Raw genomic sequence first — 19,967 nt, forward strand, 5'->3', positions numbered from 1 at the left:
ATACATTTTTTTTTAAATTATGAAAAGGTGGCACATACCCATTAAGGAAGTTCTTGGTAAATACTAAAAATACCCATAGTGAACTGTCAGCTAGACTATAAGCTTCTTGATAGCAGGGATTTTGTGTTTTGTCCACTGCTAGCCACCAAGCACACAGTTCCTTATCCTGTAGTGCACACTCAGAGTATATTTTCTTTTTATTGTTATAATCTACACTGCTTTTAATATCTTTGTTCATAAACATTTTCCCATATTTCAGATGACTTTTCAGAAATACAATTTCTGAGGTACAAGGAATAATAATAATAGCAGCTGTCATTTATTGAATGCTTACTAAGTGCTAGGTGTTTTGCTATATAAATTACATATATTATCTCATAGAACCCTCTCAATCACCCCCAAGAGATTGGTGATATAGTCCCCATTTTACAGATGACAAAGCTAGGGTGCAGAAAATCTAAGTAACTTGCCTATGGTCACGCTGGTGACAAGTGGTTTCAAATATAGGTCTTTCTGACTTCACATCTCAAGCTTTTAACCACTGTGTTCTTAGCATATAGTATTGCCAAGTTGCTTTTTAAAAGGATTGTAATGGATCACTTTGTCATCTGTTTAAGAGTTCCTGTTTCACTGCACTTTCTCTAGCATTGTATATTATTCATTAAAAGATTTTGATAACTTTTTAGGCAAGACTTGGAATATGGCAAACATTTGGAAAGTAGATTTTGAACAGAGAAAAATTATTGAAAATAGCTAAGTTTCCTCATAAATGAAACTGACATGATTATTTCATTTTTTTCCTCTTTGTTAGCTGTCATAGAAATACTACAGCTTGACATGTCTTTAGACTTCTGTCTGAGCATTGCCAAACTGCTGATGGATAATGAAAGGTACAGAAGAATTAATTTTCTTTTCTCTAAAGACTAAAATTTTTCTAAGGTTTTCATGAACACATTGAATCTATATCTAAACTCCATCTCCATACATACTCACAGAGCACAATATTTGCCATTGTGTTGATCAAGTTAGAAGGAACTGCTTATTTAATGATTTAAACAATCAATAATCAAGTTAATTTTAAAATTTATATTAAAAATTAAAATAATAAAATGAAAAAGGAATAAGATAGTCATGGCTTTATAAAATAAGAGTTAGACTAGGTTAACCTGCAGGTCAGTGTCAGGTGGAACAGGAAGGCACGAGCAAGTATACTTCTGCAAGTGATATACCTCTCTGGTACTATCTTCATGGGATCATTAATGTCAAAAGGGACCTTAAAGCACTTACAGACCTCTTAATAGTTCTCAGATACCACTTTGCATCAGAATTGCAGGGGAATAAGCACTTAAAAAGTTGCTCAACATCATAAGCCATCAGGAAAATGCAAATCAAAACCACAATGAGAAACCACTTCATACCCACTAGGGTGGCTAGAGTAAAAAGGACAGATAAGCCCTGGGTGGTGTGGCTTGGTTGGAGCATCTCGTACACCAAAAGGTGTTTCCAGGTCAGGGCACATACTCAGATTGTGGATTCGATCTCTGGTCGAGGAGCATGCAGGAGACAACTGAGCCATGTTTTTCTCTCACATCGATATTTCTCCCCCCCCCCCTTTTTCTTCCTTTCTCTAAAATCAATGAAAAAATACTTCAAGCTCAGCTGGCATGGCTCAGCGGTTGAGCATCGACCTATGATCCAGGGGATTGTGGTTTGATTCCCGGTCAGGGCACATGCCCAGGTTGCAAGCTCAGTCTCTAGTAGGGGGCATGCAGGAGGCAGCCGGTCAATGACTCTCTCATCATTGATGTTTCTATCTCTCTCTTCCTGCCTCTCTCTGAAATCAATAAAGGCATATTTTTTAAAAATGCTTTAAAAAAGACAGATAATAACAGATACTGGCAAGGATGTAGAAAAATTGTAACCCTCATAAACTGCTGGTAGGAATATAAAATGGTAGAGCAGCTTTGGAAACAGTCTCAATGGAATTACCATTGACCCAGCAATTCCATTCCTGAGTTAAATAAGAAACATATGTCCATACAACTTGGAATGCTCATAGCAGCATTACTCTTAATACTAAAATGTGGAATCAACCAAAATGTCTATTAATTGATGAACAAATAAACAAAATATGGCATACTCATACCATGAAGTATTATTTGGCAATAAAAAGAAACAGAGTACTGGTACATGTTACAACATAGATGAACCTTAAAAACATGCTAAGTTGAAGCGAGCTACAAAGACCACATGCTGCTGTATCATCTTATTCATATGATATTTTTAGAATAGCACATTTATAGAGACACAAAGTAGATTAATGGTTGCCTAAGGCTGTGAGAGATGGGGGAAATGGGAAGTGACTGCTAATTGGTATGGGGTTTCTTTTTGGTGTGATGAAAATGCTCTAAAATTGATTGGGTGGTGGTTGCACAACTCTGGATATACTAAAAACCATTAAATTGTGTGTGTATACATATACATATATATATATATTTGAGAGAGAAGAAAGGAGGAGAGAGGGTGGTGGGGAGGGGTGGGGGGAAAGAAAGAAGCATTGATTTGTTGTTCCACTTATTTATGCATTCATTGGTTGATTCTGGTGTGCATCCTGAATGGGGATCAAACCTGCAACCTTGGTGTATCGGGATGATGCTCTAACCAACTGAACTACCTGGCCAAGGCCTGAATTGTATATTTTAAATGGATGAATTATATGGTATATGAATTATATCTCCATAAAGCTGTTAAAAATATAATCACTAGGGAACTTGATAAAAATAAAGAGGCCAGGCCCTACTTTATTCCAATAAGCCCAGGCCTCTGTGTTCTTTATTAGTTCTCCAGATGGTTCTGAGAACCACTATTTTAGACCAGGGATCAATAAGCATTTTCTGTAAAGAGCCAGGTAGTAAATACTATATTTTAGACTTGGCCAGCCATAAAGTCTGTCATACCTAGTTAATCTGCTGTTGTAGTGCAGCCATAAACAATCTATAAATGAGTGTAAGTGGCTGTGTTCCAATAAAACTTTATTTACAACAATCAAATGGCTGGTTGAATTTGGTCTGCAGGTTATACCTTACGAACCATTGTTGTAGACCAATCTCCTACTTGTACATGACTTCTTGGGTGAAAAGTAATTTAGCCTCTTTTGGAATACCTGTGGAAGAGGAGATTATCATTATTATTTTTACAAAGCTGAAACACAAAATTCTTCCTCATATAGAATTTATACATATTTTCTAGTCATTTCTAAGGCTGCTAGTTCTGCCATATGATAACATAAATCTTTTACTTGAAAGCTCTTCCCCAGCTCATTCTAACAATGTTCCTAATAAGCTCACTTCCTGGATGTCACTTCCAGTTTTTCTAAGTATGGTAACTAGAAATGAACACAGTTCTTCAGACCTAACTAATAATATATGCCTTTTATGTTCTAAATATTATAAATCTGCACTGTCCAATATGGTAGCAATTATCCACACATAACTATTTAAATGTAAATTAATTAAAATAAAAAATTTAGTCCCACTAGATATATCAAGTCTCAGTAGCCACCTGTGGTTAATGGCTACTTTGTTGGACAGCTCAGACAGGGAACATTGTGTTATCACAGGAAGTTAAACTGGGCAGCACTGTTTTAGATCCTATGTTTCTTTTAATGGAGCCAATGCTCAAATTAGCTCTTTTCTGGCAGCCAAACCACATAGTTAATTGGGCTTACAAAACAATATCAGTTGCTCCTAATCCCTAAATTCCATATCTACTTTTATGGTTGAATGAAGTACCCAATAGCCTAAAGTACTACAGTTTCTCCCTTGCTGTAGTTCTTCCCTACTGTGTGTTTTTCTCCTATATACATATTTCTTCCCTGTGAGCCTCCTTTATTGCTTACACAAAATGTTTCACTTCTGGCCACCAAATGTGTGGAGGTTTGCCCCAAATAGCACAATTCTCTGTGACACCAGCTGTGTATTCTACAATTTGATATAATTCTGATATTGTCTGCCTGGACATAATGTCAGATCCCACAGGTTAAGTGGAATTGCTGGAAAACATGGTAATTCTATTATTAATTTTTGAGGAACTGTCATACTGTTTTCACAGTGGATATACCATTTTACATTCTTATCAACAGTGCACAAAACTTCTAATTTCTCCACGTCCTTTCCAACTCTTGTTGTTTTCTGTGTTTTTATTTTAAATTTTACATCCTAATGGGTGTGAGGTAGTATCACATGTAGTTTTAAAAATATATATATCTTTACTGATTTCACAGGGAGGGAGGGAGAGGGAGAGAGAGAAATAGAAACATCAGTGATGAGAGAGTCATTGATTGGCTGCCTCCTGCGTGCCACCCAACTGGGGATCGAGCCACAACCTGGGCATGTGCCCTAACTGGGAATTGAACCACAATCCCCTGGATCCTAGGTCGATGCTCAACTGCTGAGACATGCCAGCTGGGCCACATGTAGTTTTGATTTGCATTTCCCTAATGACTAGTGATGTTGGCCATCTTTTCATGTGATTTTTGGCCATTTGTATATCTTCTCTGGAGAACTGTCTATTTAAGTCCTCTGCCCATTTTTTAATTGGGTTATTCACTATTTTATTGTTGAATTTCGAAGTTCTCTGTGTATCCTGTATATTAATCATTTATATATTATCTGTAAATATTTTTCCAGCATTCTGGGTTCCCTTTTTACTTTGTTGATATTGTCATCAGATGGACATTTAAATTATTTTTTATGAAATCCAATTTATTTTTTCTTTTTAAAAAACATTTATCTTTATTGTTGAAAGTATTACTGATATTTCCTTTTTCCCCCATTGATCCCCTCCACCCCGCATCCGACCCCCCTCAGGCCTTCACCATACTATTTTCTGTGTCTGTGGGTTATGCATATATGCATATAAGTTATTTGATTAGTCTTTCCCCACCCACTCCCCCACACCAGCCTTCCCAATGAGATTCATCAGTCTGTTCCATGCTTCTATGTCTCTAGATCTATGTTGTTTCTCAGTCTATTTTGTTTATTAGAGTCCACATATGAGTGAGATCATGTAAAACTGAATCAGGAAGAATCAGGAAACCTAAATAGGCTAATAACTAATGAAATTGAAGGAGTAATAAAAAAAACTCCCAGCAAACAAAAGTGCTGGTCTGGACGGCTTCACAGGGGGAGCTTTCTAATTCATTAAGTTGTAGGGTTAGATAGTTTACTAAATTTTTTTTTTTGCTTTTTCAGGTAGGCCTATAGTGCTATGAACTTCCCTCATTGTGTCCCATAGATTTTAGGTTGTTGTGTGTTCATTTTCATTTGATTCCAGGAAGTTTTTGATTCCTTTCTTGATCTTATTGGTAACCCATTCATTATTTAATAATATGCTATTTAGCCTCCATGTGTTTGAATGTTTTTGAGTGTTTTTACTGTAGTTGATTTATAATTTCATGCCACTGTGATCTGAGAAGATGCTTGATATGATTTCAATCTTCTTATATTTGTAGAGACTTGCCTTGTGCCCTAACATGTGGTCTATTTTTAGAATGTTCCATGTGCACTTGAGAGGAATGTCTATTCTGCAGCTTTGGGGTAAAATGTTCTGTAAATATCAATTAAATCCATCTGACGTAGTGTGCCATTTAGTCACTGTTTCTGTATTGACTTTTTTTTTAAAATTTATCTTTATTGTTGAAAGTATTACAGGTGTCCCATTCCCCCCCCCAATTGACCCCCTCCACCTCGCTCCCACCCCTTCCCCAGGCCTTCACCTCATCATTGTCTGTGTCCATGGGTTATGCATATATGCATATAACTACTTTGGTTAATCTTTTCCCACCTTCCACCTCCCTTCCCTCTTCCCCCTGAAATACGATCATCTGTTACATGTGTCAATGTCTCTGGATCTATTTAGTTTATCAGATTCTTTTGTTCATTAGCTTCTTGTTAAAGAAGACCCTTCAACATTCCCTGTAGTGCTGGTTTGGTGGTGATGGCCTCCTTTAGCTTTTCCTTGTCTAAGAAGCTCTTTATCTGACCTTCAATTCTAAATGATAGCTTTGCTGGGTGGAGCAATCTTGGTTGTAGTTCCATGTTTTTCATCACTTTGAATATTTTTTGCCACTCCCTTCTGGCCTGCAAAGTTTCTGTTAAGAAATCAGCTGAAAGTCGTATGGGTGCTCCCTTGTATGTAATTAACTGCTTTTCTCTTGGTGCTTTTAAGATTCTCTCTTTGTCTTTAACTTTTGGCATTTTAATTATGATGTGTCTTGCTGTGAGCCTTTTGGGTTCGTCTTGTTTGTGACCCTCTGTGCTTCCTGGACTTGTAAGTCTATTTCTTTCCCCAGGTAGGAGAAGTTTTCTGTCATTATTTTTTCAAATAGGTTTTCAATTTCTTGCTCTCTTTCCTCTCCTCCCTTCCCTCCCTCCCTCCCTCCCTCCCCTCCCCTCCCCTCCCCTCCCCTCCCCTCCCTCCCTCCCTCCCTCCCTCCCTCCCTCCCTCCCTCCCTCCCTTCCTTCTTCCTTCCTTCCTTCCTTCCTTCCTTCCTTCCTTCCTTCCTTCCTTCCTTCCTTCCTTCCTTCCTTCCTTCCTTCCATTATTACAGATGTCCCCTTTTCTCCCCCATTGATCCCTTCCATCTGGCACCCACTCCCCTCACTAGTGTCTCACCACACTATTGTCTGTATCCTTGGGTTATGTATATATGCATATAAATTTTTTGGTTAATCTCTCCCCACCCACCCCCACCTTCCCTCTGAGATTCGTCAGTCTGATCCACGCTTCCAAGTCACTGACTCTATTTTGTTCATCAGTTTACTATGTTCTTTAGATTCCACATATAAGTGAGATCATGTGATGTTTGTTTTTCTCTGGCTAGCTTATTTTGCTTAGCATAATATTCTTCAGGTCCATCCGTACTGTCCCAAAGGGAACAAGATCTTTCTTCTTTAGAACTGCATAATACTCCATGGTGTAAACACCCCACAGCTTTGTTATCCACTCATCTACTGATGGGCACTTGTGCTACTTCCAGATCTTAGGTATTGTAAATTGTGCTGGGTTCCACTTTCTCCACATCCTTGCCAGCACATGTTGTTTGTTGATTTGTTCATGGGAGCCATTCTGACAGGTGTGAAGTGATACCTCATTGTGGTTTTAATTTGCATCTCTCTGGTGATTAGTGACCTTGAGCATTTTTTCATATGTCTTTTGGCCATCTCTATGTCCTCTTTGGAGAAGTGTAGATTCAGGTCCTTTTTCCATTTTTTAATTGGATTGTCTTCCTCTTGTTGACTTGTATGAGTACTTTGTATACTTTGGAAATTAGCCAGTTATAAGATGCATCCTTGACAAATATGATCTCCCAAACCTTGGGGTTCCTTTCTATTTCAAAGCAGATTTCTTTGCTGTGCAGAAGCTTTTCAGTTTGATGTAGTCCCATTTGTTTATTTTTTCTTTTGTTTCTCTTGCCCTAAGAGAAGTATCAGTGAAAATTCTACTAGGTGAGATGCCTATGTTTTTTGCCAGGATTCTTATGGTTTCACAACTTACATTTAAGTCCTTTGTCCATTTCGAATTTATTTTTTTGTATGGATTAAATTGGTGATCTAGTTTCATTTTTTTGCATGTACCTGTCCAGTTTTCCAATTACCACCTATTAAAGAGACTGTCTTTACTCCATTGAGCTATATGTCTGTTGTTGTACCAATACCAGGCTGTTTTGATTACAATGGCTTTGTAGTATGGTTTGATATCTTGTAAAGTGATCCCACCCTCTTTGTTCTTTCTCAAGATGACTGCGGCTGTTTGTTTGTTTGTTTGTTTTTGGTGCCATATAAATTATTAGAATGTTCTAGCTCTTCTAGCTGTGTGAAATATGCTCTGTGTATTTTAATAGGAATTGCATTGAATCTGTAGATTCCTTTGGGTAGTATGAGCATTTTAATTACATTAATTTTTCCAATGCATGAGCATGGTATATTCTTCCACTTGTTTATATCTTCCCCTATTTCTTTTTTCAGTGTCCTTTAGTTTTTTGAGTACAGTTCTTTTATATCCTTGGTTAAGTTTATTCTTAGGTATCTTTATTTTTTTAGTTGCAATGCTAAATGGTATTGTTTTTTTTAGTTTCTCTTTCTGAGAGTTCGTTCTTGGTATATAAAAATGCTGTCAAATTGCGGATGTTAATTTTGTATCCAGCTATCTTGCCAAATTCATTTATCAAATCTTGCAGTATTTTGGTGGAGTCTTTAGGATTTTCTGTGTACAATATCATGTCATCTGCAAATAATTACAGTTTTACGTCCTCCTTTCCAATTTGGATACTGTTTTTATTTACCTTTCTGATGGCTGTGGCAGGAACTTCCAGTTCTATGTTGCATAAAAGTGGTGAAAGCAGACAACCCTGTCCTGTTCTTGTTTTTAAGGGAAATGGTTTTCGTTTTTGACCATTGAGTATAATGTTGGCTATTGGTTTGTTGTATATGTCCTTTACTTAATGTTGAGTTTTTTTATACTGGTTGATTCCTTGTTTAATGCAGTGTGATCTGAAAAGATGATTGGTATTATTTCAATCTTCTTGAACCTGTAAAGACTTGTTTTCTACTCTAACATGTCGTATGTTTTTGAGGATGTTCCATGTGCACTTGAGATGAATGTGTATTCTGCTGCTTTGGGATGAAATGTTCTGTGAGTAGAAATTAAATCCATAAGATCTAGGGTGTCATTTAAGGTATGTGTTTCCCTGTTGATTTTTTGTCTTGATGATCTGTCCAGTTATGACAATGGGATGTTAAAGTCCCTCACTATGATTGTGTTGCGGTCAATCTCCCCCTTAAAGTCCACCAAGAAATTTTTTATATATTTAGGTGCTTCTGTATTGGATGCATACATATTTATAGGAGTTATTTCCCCTTGTTGGCTCGATCCCTTTAGTATTATGTAATTACCTTTTTTGTCTCTTGTTATGGTCTTTATTTTATAGTCTATTTTGTCAGAAATAAATATTGCCATTCCACCTTTTTGTATTTTATTATTTTATTTTATTTTATTTTATATTATTTTTTTTATTTTTTAAAATTTTATTATTGTTTAAAATATTACAGAGGTCCCTTTTTCTCACCAATGACCCATTCCACCCCGTTCCTTCCCCCTCCCCAGTCCCTCTCCCCACCATTGTCCATGTCCTTGGGTTGTGTATATATGCATATAAATTCTTTGGTTACTCTCTCTCCCTCCACCCACCCGCCCTCCTCTATCCTTCTGACATTTGTCAGTCTGATCTATGCTTCCATGTCATTGAATCTATTCTGTTCATCAGTTTATTAAGTTCTTTAGATTCCACGTATAAGCGAGATCATGTGATATTTGTCTTTCGCTGCCTGGCTTACTTCACTTAGCATAATATTCTCCAGGTCCATCCATACTGTCCCAAAGGGTAGGAGATTCTTCTTCTTTACAGCTGTGTAGTATTCCATGGTGTAAATGTCCCACAGCTTTTTTATCCACTCATCTACTGCTGGGCACTTGGGCTGTTTCCAGATCTTAGCTATCGTAAACTGTGCTGCTATGAACATCAGGGTTCATATATCCTTTCTGATGAATGTTTCAGGATTCTTAGGATACATTCCTAGGAGTGGAATCACTGGGTCAAACGGCAGCTCCATTTTTAATTTTTTGAGGAACCTCCATACTGTTTTCCATAGTGGTTGCACCAGTCTGCATTCCCACCAGCAGTGTACTAGGGTTCCCCTTTCTCCACACCCTCGCCAGCACATGTCGTTTGTTGATTTCTTGATGGCAGCCATTCTTACAGGTATGAAGTGATACCTCATTGTTGTTTTAATTTGCATCTCTCTGATAATTAGCGATCTTGAGCATTTTCTCATGTGTCTCTTGGCCATCCATATGTCCTCTTTGGAGAAGTGTCTATTGAAGTCCTTTGCCCATTTCTTAATTGGGTTGTTTGTCTTCCTCTTGCTGAGGGCTATGAGTTCTTTGTACACTTTGGAAATTAGCCCCTTATCCTATACATCTTTGGCAAATATGTTTTCCCAGACCGTGGGGTTCCTTTGTATTTTGAGGCTGTTTTCTATTGCTGTGCAGAAGCTATTTAGTTTGATGTAGTCCCATATGTTTATTTTTTCCTTTGTTTCTCTTGCCCTAGGAGATGTCTCAGTGAAAAGTCCACTACGTGGGATGTCTGTGACTTTACTGCCTATGTTTTCTTCCAGGATTTTTATGGTTTTGTGACTTACATTTAAGTCTTTTTTCCATTTTGAGTTTATTTTTGTGTATGGTGAAAGTTGGTGGTCTAGTTTCATTCTTTTGCATGTATCTGTCCAATTTTCCCAGCACCACTTATTGAAGAGACTGTCCTTAATCCATTGGATACTCTTGCCCCCTTTGTCAAATATTAACTGACCACAATGGGTTGGGTCTATTTCTGGGGTCTCTGTTCTGTTCCATTGATCTCTATGCCTGTTGTTGTACCAATACCAGGCCGTTTTGATTACAGTGGCTTTGTAATATAGTTTGAAGTCTGGTAATGTGATCCCTCCCACTCTGTTCTTTTTTCTCAAGGTGGCTGCAGCTATTCGGGGCCTTTTTACGTTCCATATAAATTTTAGAAATGTTTGTTCTAGGTCTGTGAAATATGCTGTTGGTATTTTCATAGGAATTGCATTAAATTTATAAATTGCTTTGGGTAGTATGGACATTTTAATGATATTAATTCTCCCAATCCATGAGCATGGTATCTTCTTCCACTTGCTTAAATCTTCCTCTATTTCTTTTTCCAGTGTCACGTAGTTTTCTGAGTACAGGTCTTTTACATCCTTGGTTAAGTTTATTCCTAGGTATCTTATTTTTTTAGTTGCAATGGTAAATGGTATTGCTTTTTTAGTTTCTCTCTCTGAAAGTTCATTGTTGTTTTATAAGAATGCCATTGATTTCCGGATGTTGATTTTGTATCCAGCTACCATGCCAAATCTAGTAGTACTATGATGGAGTCTTTCGGGTTTTCTATGTACAATATCATGTTATCTGCAAATAATGACAGTTTTACTTCTTTCCAATTTGGGTATCTTTTATGTTTTCTTCCTGTCTGATGGCTGTGGCAAGGACTTCCAGTACTATGTTGAATAAGAGTGGTGAATGTGGACATCCCTGTCTTGTTCCGGTTTTTAATGGAAATGGTTTTAGTTTTTGCCCATTGAGTATGATGTTGGCTGTAGGTCTGTTGTATATGGCCTTTATTATGTTGAGGTATGATCCCTCTATTCCCACTTTGCTGAGAGTTTTTATCAGAAATGTGTGCTGGATTTGGTTGAATGCTTTTTCTGCATCTATTGATATGATCATATGATTTTTGTCCTTCATTTTGTTTATGTGATGTATCACATTTATTGATTTGCGGATGTTGTACCAGCCTTGCATCCCTGGAATAAATCCCACTTGGTCATGATGTATGATCTTTTTAATGTATTGCTGGATCCGGTTTTCTAGTATTTTAGTGAGGATTTTAGCTTCTATGTTCATCAGGAATATTGGGCTGTAATGTTCTTTCTTTGTAGTATCTTTATCTGGTTTTGGGATTAGGGTGATGCTGGCCTCATAAAAAGAATTTGGGAGTTTTCCCTCCTCTTGAATTTTCTGGAATAGTTTGAATAGAATAGGTGTTAATTCTTCTTTGAATGTTTGTTAGAACTTGCATGTAAATCCATCTGGTCCAGGACTTTTGTTTGCTGGGAGTTTTTTGATTACTGCTTCAATTTCATTAGTTATCGGCCTATTCAGGTTTTCTGCCTCTTCTTGATTCGGCTTTGGAAGGTTGTATGCTTCTAGGAATTTGTCCATTTCCCCTGTGTTGTCCAATTTGTTGGCACATAGTTGCTCATAATATTTTCTTACAATCCTTTGTATTTTTGTTGGATCAGTTGATATATCACCTCTTTCATTTCTGATATTATTTATTTGGGTCCTCTCTCTTTGTTTCTTAGTGAGTCTGGCTAAAGGTGCATCAATCTTATTTACCTTTTCAAAGAACCTGCTCTTGGTTTCATTGATTTTTTGTATTGTTTTTTTAGTCTCTATGTCATTAATCTCTGCCCTGATTTTCATTATTTCCTTCCTTCTACTTCCTTGGAGCTTTTCTTGCTGTTCTCGTTCTAGTTCTTTAAGTTGTTGTGTTAGATGTTTCATTAGATCATTTTCTTGTTTCTTGAGATAGGCCTGTAATGCTATGAATTTTCCTCTCAGGACTGCTTTCGCCATGTCCCGTAGGTTTTGGGTTGTTGTCTGTTCATTTTCGTTACTTTCCATGAAGTGTTTGATTTCTTCCTTGACCTCCTTGGTAACCCATTCATTTTTTAATAACATGCTATTTAGCTCCCATGTGTTTGAATATTTTTGAGATTTTTTATAGTGGTTGATTTCTAGTATCATGGCATTGTGATCCGAGAAGATGCTTGATATGATTTCAATCTTCTTATATTTGTAGAGACTTGCCTTGTGCCCTAAAATGTGGTTTATTTTTGAGAATGTTCCATGTGCACTTGAGAAGAATGTGTATTCTGCTGCTTTGGGGTGAAATGTTCTATAAATGTCAAATCCATTAAGTCTAGTGATTCATTTAAGGTCTGCATTTCCCTATTGATTTTTTGTCTTGATGATCTGTCCAATGCTGACAGTGGGGTGTTAAAGTCCCCACTATGATTGTGTTGCTGTCAATCTCCCCCTTGAAGTCTCCCAAGAAATTTTTTATATATTTAGGTGCTCCTGTATTGGGTGCATAAATATTTCTAAGGGTTATTTCCTCCTGTTGGATTGATCTCTTTAGTAATATGTAGTGACCATCTTTGTCTCTCGTTATGGTCTTTATTTTGAAGTCTGTTTTGTCAGAAATAAGAATTACTACTACAGCTTTCTTTTCCTTCCATTTTCATGGAATATTTTACTCCATCCCTTCACTTTTAGCCTGTGTGAGTCTTTTGCTCTCAGGTGGGTCTCTTCTAGACAGACAGCATATATTTGGGTCTGGTCTTATTATCCGTTCAGCTACCCTATGTCTTTCGATTGGACCATTTATTCCTTTTACATTTAAGGTTACTATTGATATAAACTTATTTAATGCCATTTCCCCCCTTTATGGTGATGTACCTTTCTCTCACTATTCCTTATTTTTCTTAAAGCAGTCCTTTTCTCCTTTCTTGCAATGCTGGTTTTGTGGTACTGAACTCCTTTAGGCTTTTTTTTGTCTGGAAGCTCTTTATTTCACCTTCAATTTTTAATGATAGCCTTGCTGGGTAAAGCAATCTTGGTTGCATGTTCTTGAATTTCATTACTTGAGAACTTCATGCCAGTCCCTTCTGGCCTGAAGAGTCTCTGTTGAGAAATCAGCTGTTAGCCTTGTAGGTCACTGCTTGTCTCTCTCTTGCAGCCCTTAATATTTTCTCTTTGTCCTTGACATTTGCCATTTTAATTATGATGTGTCTTGGAGTGGGTCTCTTTGGGTCCCTCATGTTTGGAACCCTCTGAGCTTCCTGAACTTGTGGGGCTTTCTCCTTCGCCAGCCTAGGGAAGTTTTCCATAATTATTTCTTCCACCAAGTTCTCTATCCCTTGCTCTCTTTCCTCCCCCTCTGGCATTCCTATAATGTGAATGTTGTTTCACTTCATGTTGTCCCAAAGTTCCCTTAGACTTACCTCATGCTTTTTAAGTGTTTTTTCTTTTTGCTGCTCTGATTGTGTGATTTTCTCTACTTTGTCTCCTAAGTCACTTATTGTATCCTCTGCTTCATTGAGCCTGCTTTTAATTCCTTCCAGTGCATTCTTGATATCAGATACAGCATTCTTTATCTCTGTCTGAGTTTTATTCATGGCATGTATCTCTTTTTTCATGTTTTCACTAAGGTTCTCAATCTTATCATCTAGAGTCTTCTTAAGTTCCTTGAACATCTTCATAATCAGTACTCTGAATTCCATTTCTGATAACTTGCTTAACTCCATCTCATCAACGTCTTTTTCTGGCGATGTTTCCTTTTCTTTAATTTGGGGGTTGTTTGTCTCCCCATTTTGGTAGGTCTTAGTGTTTGTATCTATATATTAGATATATTTGCTTTCCCGAAGTCTTGTGGGATGGGATTTTGTCTTCTGGGTCCAGTGGAGCCCAGAGGTGTGTTTTCCTTACACCTCTGAGCTCTTTGCTCTAGGCGTGTCCCTCTTGTGGGTGCTCCTTTTGTGGTTTCTTTATGTTCTTGTGTTGTGGTTGGGTCTAGATTGTTGTAGATCAGTCCTTGGGAGGACTCTCCTCTCAGGTTGGGTAACTGTGTCTCAGCCCCAACCTCAACGTGTAAGCTGTTGTACGGGTGCTGGCAAGGCAGGACAATGCACAACTAAAATTCCAGGAAACAAGAGGTATCTTATAAAATATCTTGACAGTCACAATGAAAACAACCCACGTGAAAATAGAACTGGGAGAGTGAAGGGAGAACACACACACACACACATGCAGAAAAGAATGCTTAAAACAAAAGAAAGAGAGAAAGAAAAGTAACGCTTAGAGAGAGAGATGTATATTGTTGTTAATACTGGTGAAAATTTAGAAAATAATAATAAACTAAAATATAAAAAATGGAGAAGCTACTGGTAGATAACAGAAGCAGAGAAAAGATTCTGAAAGAAGGGCCAGCAAAAAATTACGGGAGAGAATAGGAGTAGGATTATAGTTGAAAATGAGAAAACAAAAATACAATAAAGAGAATAAGAGAAACTAACAATCGGACGGGAAGACACAAGGGAGCATAATGAAAGAATGAAAGAAAAGTAGAAAGAGAAAGAAGAAAAAGAAGAAAAAAGTTATGCCAATGGATTGAGAGGAGAGAGAGAGGTAAAGCCCAGGCAGGCAGGGAGTCTGGTCAGAGATTTGGGGGAAACTATAGAGGAAAGGTACAAACTTATAATGATAAAGTCCCAGTCGTTAAGCAGGAATATCAAGAAAGTCTTGATATTAGAAGCAAGGATGAAAGAAAACAAAGCAAATAACCAAAACAAAACCAAAAACAAGCTAAGTAAGACAGAATTCTTCTATAAAAAAGGGAAGAAAAAAAAAATTTAGTTAAAAAAAATGTTTAAAAAAAAAATTATTGTAAAATTTTAAAAAGAAGAAAAATCAAATTTTCTCCCCTCTCTCTTCTTCCTAAGGAAAAAAGATAAAAAATAAACAAACCCACAAACAAAAAACAAACCAAAAAAGCCCCAAAACAAAAAAAAACCAAAACCAAAAAAACAACAACCCAGCAGAACAAAAGGAAGTCAATCAGGTGAGTTTCTTCTGGGCAACTTATGTTGTCTGAGGGTCACTGTTTTGTGTGCTGATTTCAGCTCTCCTGGGAGTTACTTTTGTATTACCCCATGTGAGGAGCCGTCTAGGTTTGGCTCTGGTGTCCTAAGGTAGATGGTTGATCTGAGGCTCTCTGTGGGCCACCTCCTTTTGTCAGCCATTTTGCAACCTTGTAGTTGCCTGGTCTTGCTCCAGAGTCTTCTGTAGAGTCTTTAGGGTGCAGGGTGGGTAGTGTAGCCCAGGGTATCACTCTCCTTAGAGGTGTCTCTGTCAGGCGCTCACCCTGAAGGAGTTAGTCTCTTCGCCACAGCCAGCTCCTCAGTCCCTATCCTGTCCTCTGATTCTAGTTCCCCATGCTCTGTCCTGCTGCAGCTTCAGATTGATTTCAGCCTGTTGCCTCTTCAGTCGGGGCCGCTTCAGCAGCCAGGGCTCAGTGGGTTCAATTAAGAACACATTCTGGTGAGCCCTTTGCCTGCCCAGCCCCCAGCAGGGGTTTTCAGCGTTTCCTCCAGTTCCCAAACAACAGTCCCTGAGAGTCTTATTCTTGCAGAGTCCTCTGGTGAGCTGCTCTCCCTTCCCCCTCAGGACTGTGCCCTGCGGGGGTGTCTGGGGCTTCAGTGAGTGGGACCCGCCCCATTCCTGTCAGGGGTGGCGCTCCTGGTGGCCGGAGAGGCTGGCAGGCTCCACCCCTCCCTGCTCAGCTCTGGTTGGCTGGTCGCACCAGGCCGCCCCTCAGACCCTCTACTGTGCAGACCCCAATGGCAGCCTCTGCTGGTCTGTCTCGCAGTGCACGCGGGAAAGGTGGGAACCAGTTCCGCGATCAAACTCGCAAAGGCACAAAGCCACACAGAGGCAGAGAGTCCGCCCTGCAAGGTCCTGCCGCCCTTGCTTCAAGGCCCCCAGTGGGAGGGGACCCAAAGTCAGCTCCAGGCAGCTCTCCACACCGCTGGTCTGAGCAAAGCTGGAGCGGCTTCTCGTGCCACCACGGGGCCCCTCAGGGCTGTTCACAGATCCCAGCCTCTCGGCACTGGGAGCTCAGGGCAGGAGGGCTCCTCCCCTCCCCCGAGCCACGCAGATTCAGCACTTTCTGGGGCTCAACACAGTGCCCCACAGGGAGGCAGAGGGTCCCCGTGTGTAGGTGCTCAGCGCAGTCCTCTGGTCCCTCACCACTTGGTTGCACAGGTCTTGGGACAGCCTTCCCTATGGTTGGCACCCTGAGCAACAGACACCCCGGAGCAGCCACCCCTAGAGGCTTTGTTTCCTAGGAAGGCGCCGTCCCCTCCTCACGGACTCACTGCTCCCCTGGGTCCCTCTGCCCTGTGCGCGGGGCGCTCCTTCCCCTCTCTGCTCTGGATGTGGGATCCCTGCTTTTGGATGCTGTCCGCACTCCCGAGGGGCAGGAGCTTTGCAGCCTCCAAGCCTTCAGGCTCGGAGCCCAGCACAGCCTTCAGGGGGACTCCCCCTTCCAAGGGCCCCCTCTCTTACTGGACTCCGTGATGTTTCTTCAGTGCCCCCCACTCACACTTCGTCCACTCAGGTATGTTTCTCTGTTTTTTTTCAAGCTGGTTACATAGGATTTTAGGAGGAAATCAAATCCGTGGCTGGGAGCGGGGGCGCTGCTTCCTCTCACAGGTCCACCATCTTCCTCTCTCCACCTTTTTTTCCCCCATTCCTCTTTGCATGGAATATTTTTTTCCATCTATTCACTTTCAGCCTGTGTGAAACTTTTGCCCTTATGTGGGTCTCTTGTAGATAGCATATATATGGTTCAGATTTTCTTATCCACTCAGCTACCTTATGATTTATTTATTTTTATTTTTCATTATTTAAAATATTACAGATGTCGCCATTTTTCCCCATTGAGTCCTTTCTCTCCACACCCACTCCACTTCCCAGGCCTTCACTACCCTATGTCTTTTGATTGGAACATTTATTACATTTACATTTAAGGTTATTATTGATATATACTTATTTAATGTCATTTTTTCCCTTATGCCGATGTACTTTTCTCTCATTGTTTCTTCTTCTTGAAAAAGTCCTTCTAGGATATCTTCCAATGCTAATTGGTGTTACTGAATTCCTTTAGCCTTCTTTAGTCTGGGAAGCTCTTTACTTCACCTGAAATTTTAAATGATATCCTTGCTGGATAAAGCAGTCTTTGTTGCAGCTTCTCTCTTTTCATTACATTGATAACTTCATACCAATCCCTTCTGGCCTGAAGTGTTTCTGTTGAGAAATCAGCTGTCAGCCTTATGGGGGTTCCCTTGTAGGTCCACTGCTTGTCTCTCTCTTGCAGCCCTTAATATTCTCTTTGGCCTTAACATATGCCTTTTAATTATGATGTGTCTTGGTGTGGGTGTCTTTGGGTTCCTCTTGTTTGGAACACTCTGTACTTTCTGAACTTGTGTGGCTTTCTCCTCTACCAGCTCAGAGAAGTTTTCTGTCATCATTTCCTTCACCAGTTTCTTTACTCCTTCCTCACTTTCCTCCCCCTCTGGGTTCCCTATGGTGCAAATGTTGTTTTTGTTCATGTTATCCCAAAGTTTCCTTAAACTGACCTCATGCTTTTTAAGTGTTTTGTTTTTTTACTGCTGTTTAGTGTTTTTTATACCTTATCTTCTAAGTCAGTCATTCTGTCCTCTGCTTCATTGAGCCAGCTTTTAATTCCTTGCAGCTTATTCTTCATATAGGATGTAGTATTGTTCATTTCTACCTGGTTCTTGTTCATCATATCTAGCTCTTTTTTCATGTTTTCTCTAAATTCCTGGACCTTTCCATTAAGTGTCTTGTGGTTCTCATTAATTTCCTTGAGCACCTTTATAACCATTACTCTGAACTCTATTTCTAGTAACTTGCTTAACTCCATCTCATCAGGGTCTTTTTCTGGCAATTATTCATTTTCTTTAGTTTGGGATTTGTTTCTTTGTTTCCTCATTTTAGTGACTCTTAGTGTTTGTATCTGTATAATAGGTAATTTTGCTGTCTCCAAGTCTTGTGTGGTGTGATTTTGTAGTATATGTCCACTGGGACTGAGAGGTGTGTTTTCCTTATACTTCTGGGCTATTTTCTCTAGGTGTGTCCCTTTTGTGGGTTCTTTGTGTTCTCCTGTTGTGATTGGGTCTAGATTGTTGTTGTCCCATTCATGGGCGGACCCTCCTCTCAGGTTATCTAACTGTGAGGCTCAGTTACAACCACATTGTATGAGCTGTTGTACAGCTGCTGACAGGGGAAAACAAAGCACAACCAAACTGCCAGGAAACAAACAGGAACTTACAAAATATTTTGACAATCCCAATGAAAACCACCCAAGAGAAAGTAGAATTGGGATAGCGAAGCGAGAACACAAATACTAAAGCAAAAAAGAAAGAGGGAATAAGTTATTGCTAGTAGTAAAAATAAAATTCAATAAAATAAAAGAAAATTTAAATTTAATAAAGCATCTACTGGGAGATAAAAGTGACGGAAAAAGGATTTTGAAAGGAAAGAAGGGTAAACAAAAAAATAAGGGTAGTGAGTAGGAATAGGAAAATGATTTTAAAAAAATAAAAGTCAGAGTCAAAAGACAAACACAAACAATCAAAAAGAGTGGAAGATAGAAAAGAAAAGGGTAGATAAAGAAAAAGAAGAATAAAAAAATGGAAGACAGTTATACAATGGAACAAGAGAGAGAGAGGTAAAACAAGGGCAGGGAAGGAGGCCAAAAAGATATATAGAGGGAACAATAAAGCAATGAACTTGTTTATAATGATAATATCCCAGCAATAAAGCAGAGAATATCAAGAATGTCTTGATAATATAACAAAAAACAAACAGAAGAAACAAAAACAAAAAAACCCAAAAAACAAACACCAAGCAAAGCAAGATAAAACAAATAAAAGACAATTGAAAAATTAAATTTTTTTTTTCTTTTCCACTTCTTTCTAAAAAAAAAAAAATAGTCAATCAGTCGAATTTTGTCTGGGCAGCCTATATTGTCTGAGGCTCGCTGTTTTGTATGCTGATTTCGGGTCTCCTGGGATGTACTTGTGTGTCAGCCAATGCCAGGAGCTGTCTAGGTTTGGATCTGGTGACCTTATATAGTTGCCTGGTCAGAGGCTCTCTGTGGATCTCCTCCTCCTGTCACCCATTTTGCCTGCTCCTTGTAGTTTCCTGGTCTTACTCCCGAGTATTCTGAAGAGAGTCTTTATGGCGCAGGCTAGCTGGTGTATCTCAGGCTATTGCTCCCCTTACTTACAGGTTTTCCCTGACAGGCACTCACTGAGGCGAAGTTAGTCTCTGCTTCAAAGCCAACTCCTCAGGCTCTACCATATCCTCCAATTCTAGTTCCCCATACAGTGGTCTGCTGAATTCCATCTGTTGCCTTTCCTGTATGGGCAGTTTCAGCGGTCTGGGCTCAGTGGGTTTGATTAAAAAAGACTGGTGAGCACGCTGCCTGCCCAGCCCCCAGAAGGGGTTTTAACCCTTTTCAGTCGTACTAAATTTGGACATGGGTGTCGTACTGGTCGGAATTAATTTCCATTGAAAGAGCAGTGTACATAACATGCAAGATTATGAAGGATAAACAAGATTTATGAACTGATACATGAATGAATAGAGTTAAGATTCGTACGGTTCCTTGCTGT

The 19,967-nt window shown here is 39.1% G+C and overlaps 1 protein-coding gene across 1 annotated transcript in view; it reads left to right on the top strand.

The window, feature by feature from the left end:
* Positions 1-19,967, top strand: part of TEX11 (testis expressed 11) — a 160,885-nt gene that overhangs the window by 118,639 nt on the left and 22,279 nt on the right. Inside the window, exon 7 of the mRNA XM_087813373.1 lies at positions 812-890. Coding sequence (XP_087669499.1) covers positions 812-890 — 79 coding nt within the window. The remainder of the gene's footprint in view (positions 1-811; positions 891-19,967) is intronic.

The sequence above is a fragment of the Miniopterus natalensis genome, chromosome X (genome assembly GCF_054644295.1).
Source record: "Miniopterus natalensis isolate mMinNat1 chromosome X, mMinNat1.hap1, whole genome shotgun sequence".
NCBI classification, from domain to species: Eukaryota; Metazoa; Chordata; class Mammalia; order Chiroptera; family Miniopteridae; genus Miniopterus; species Miniopterus natalensis.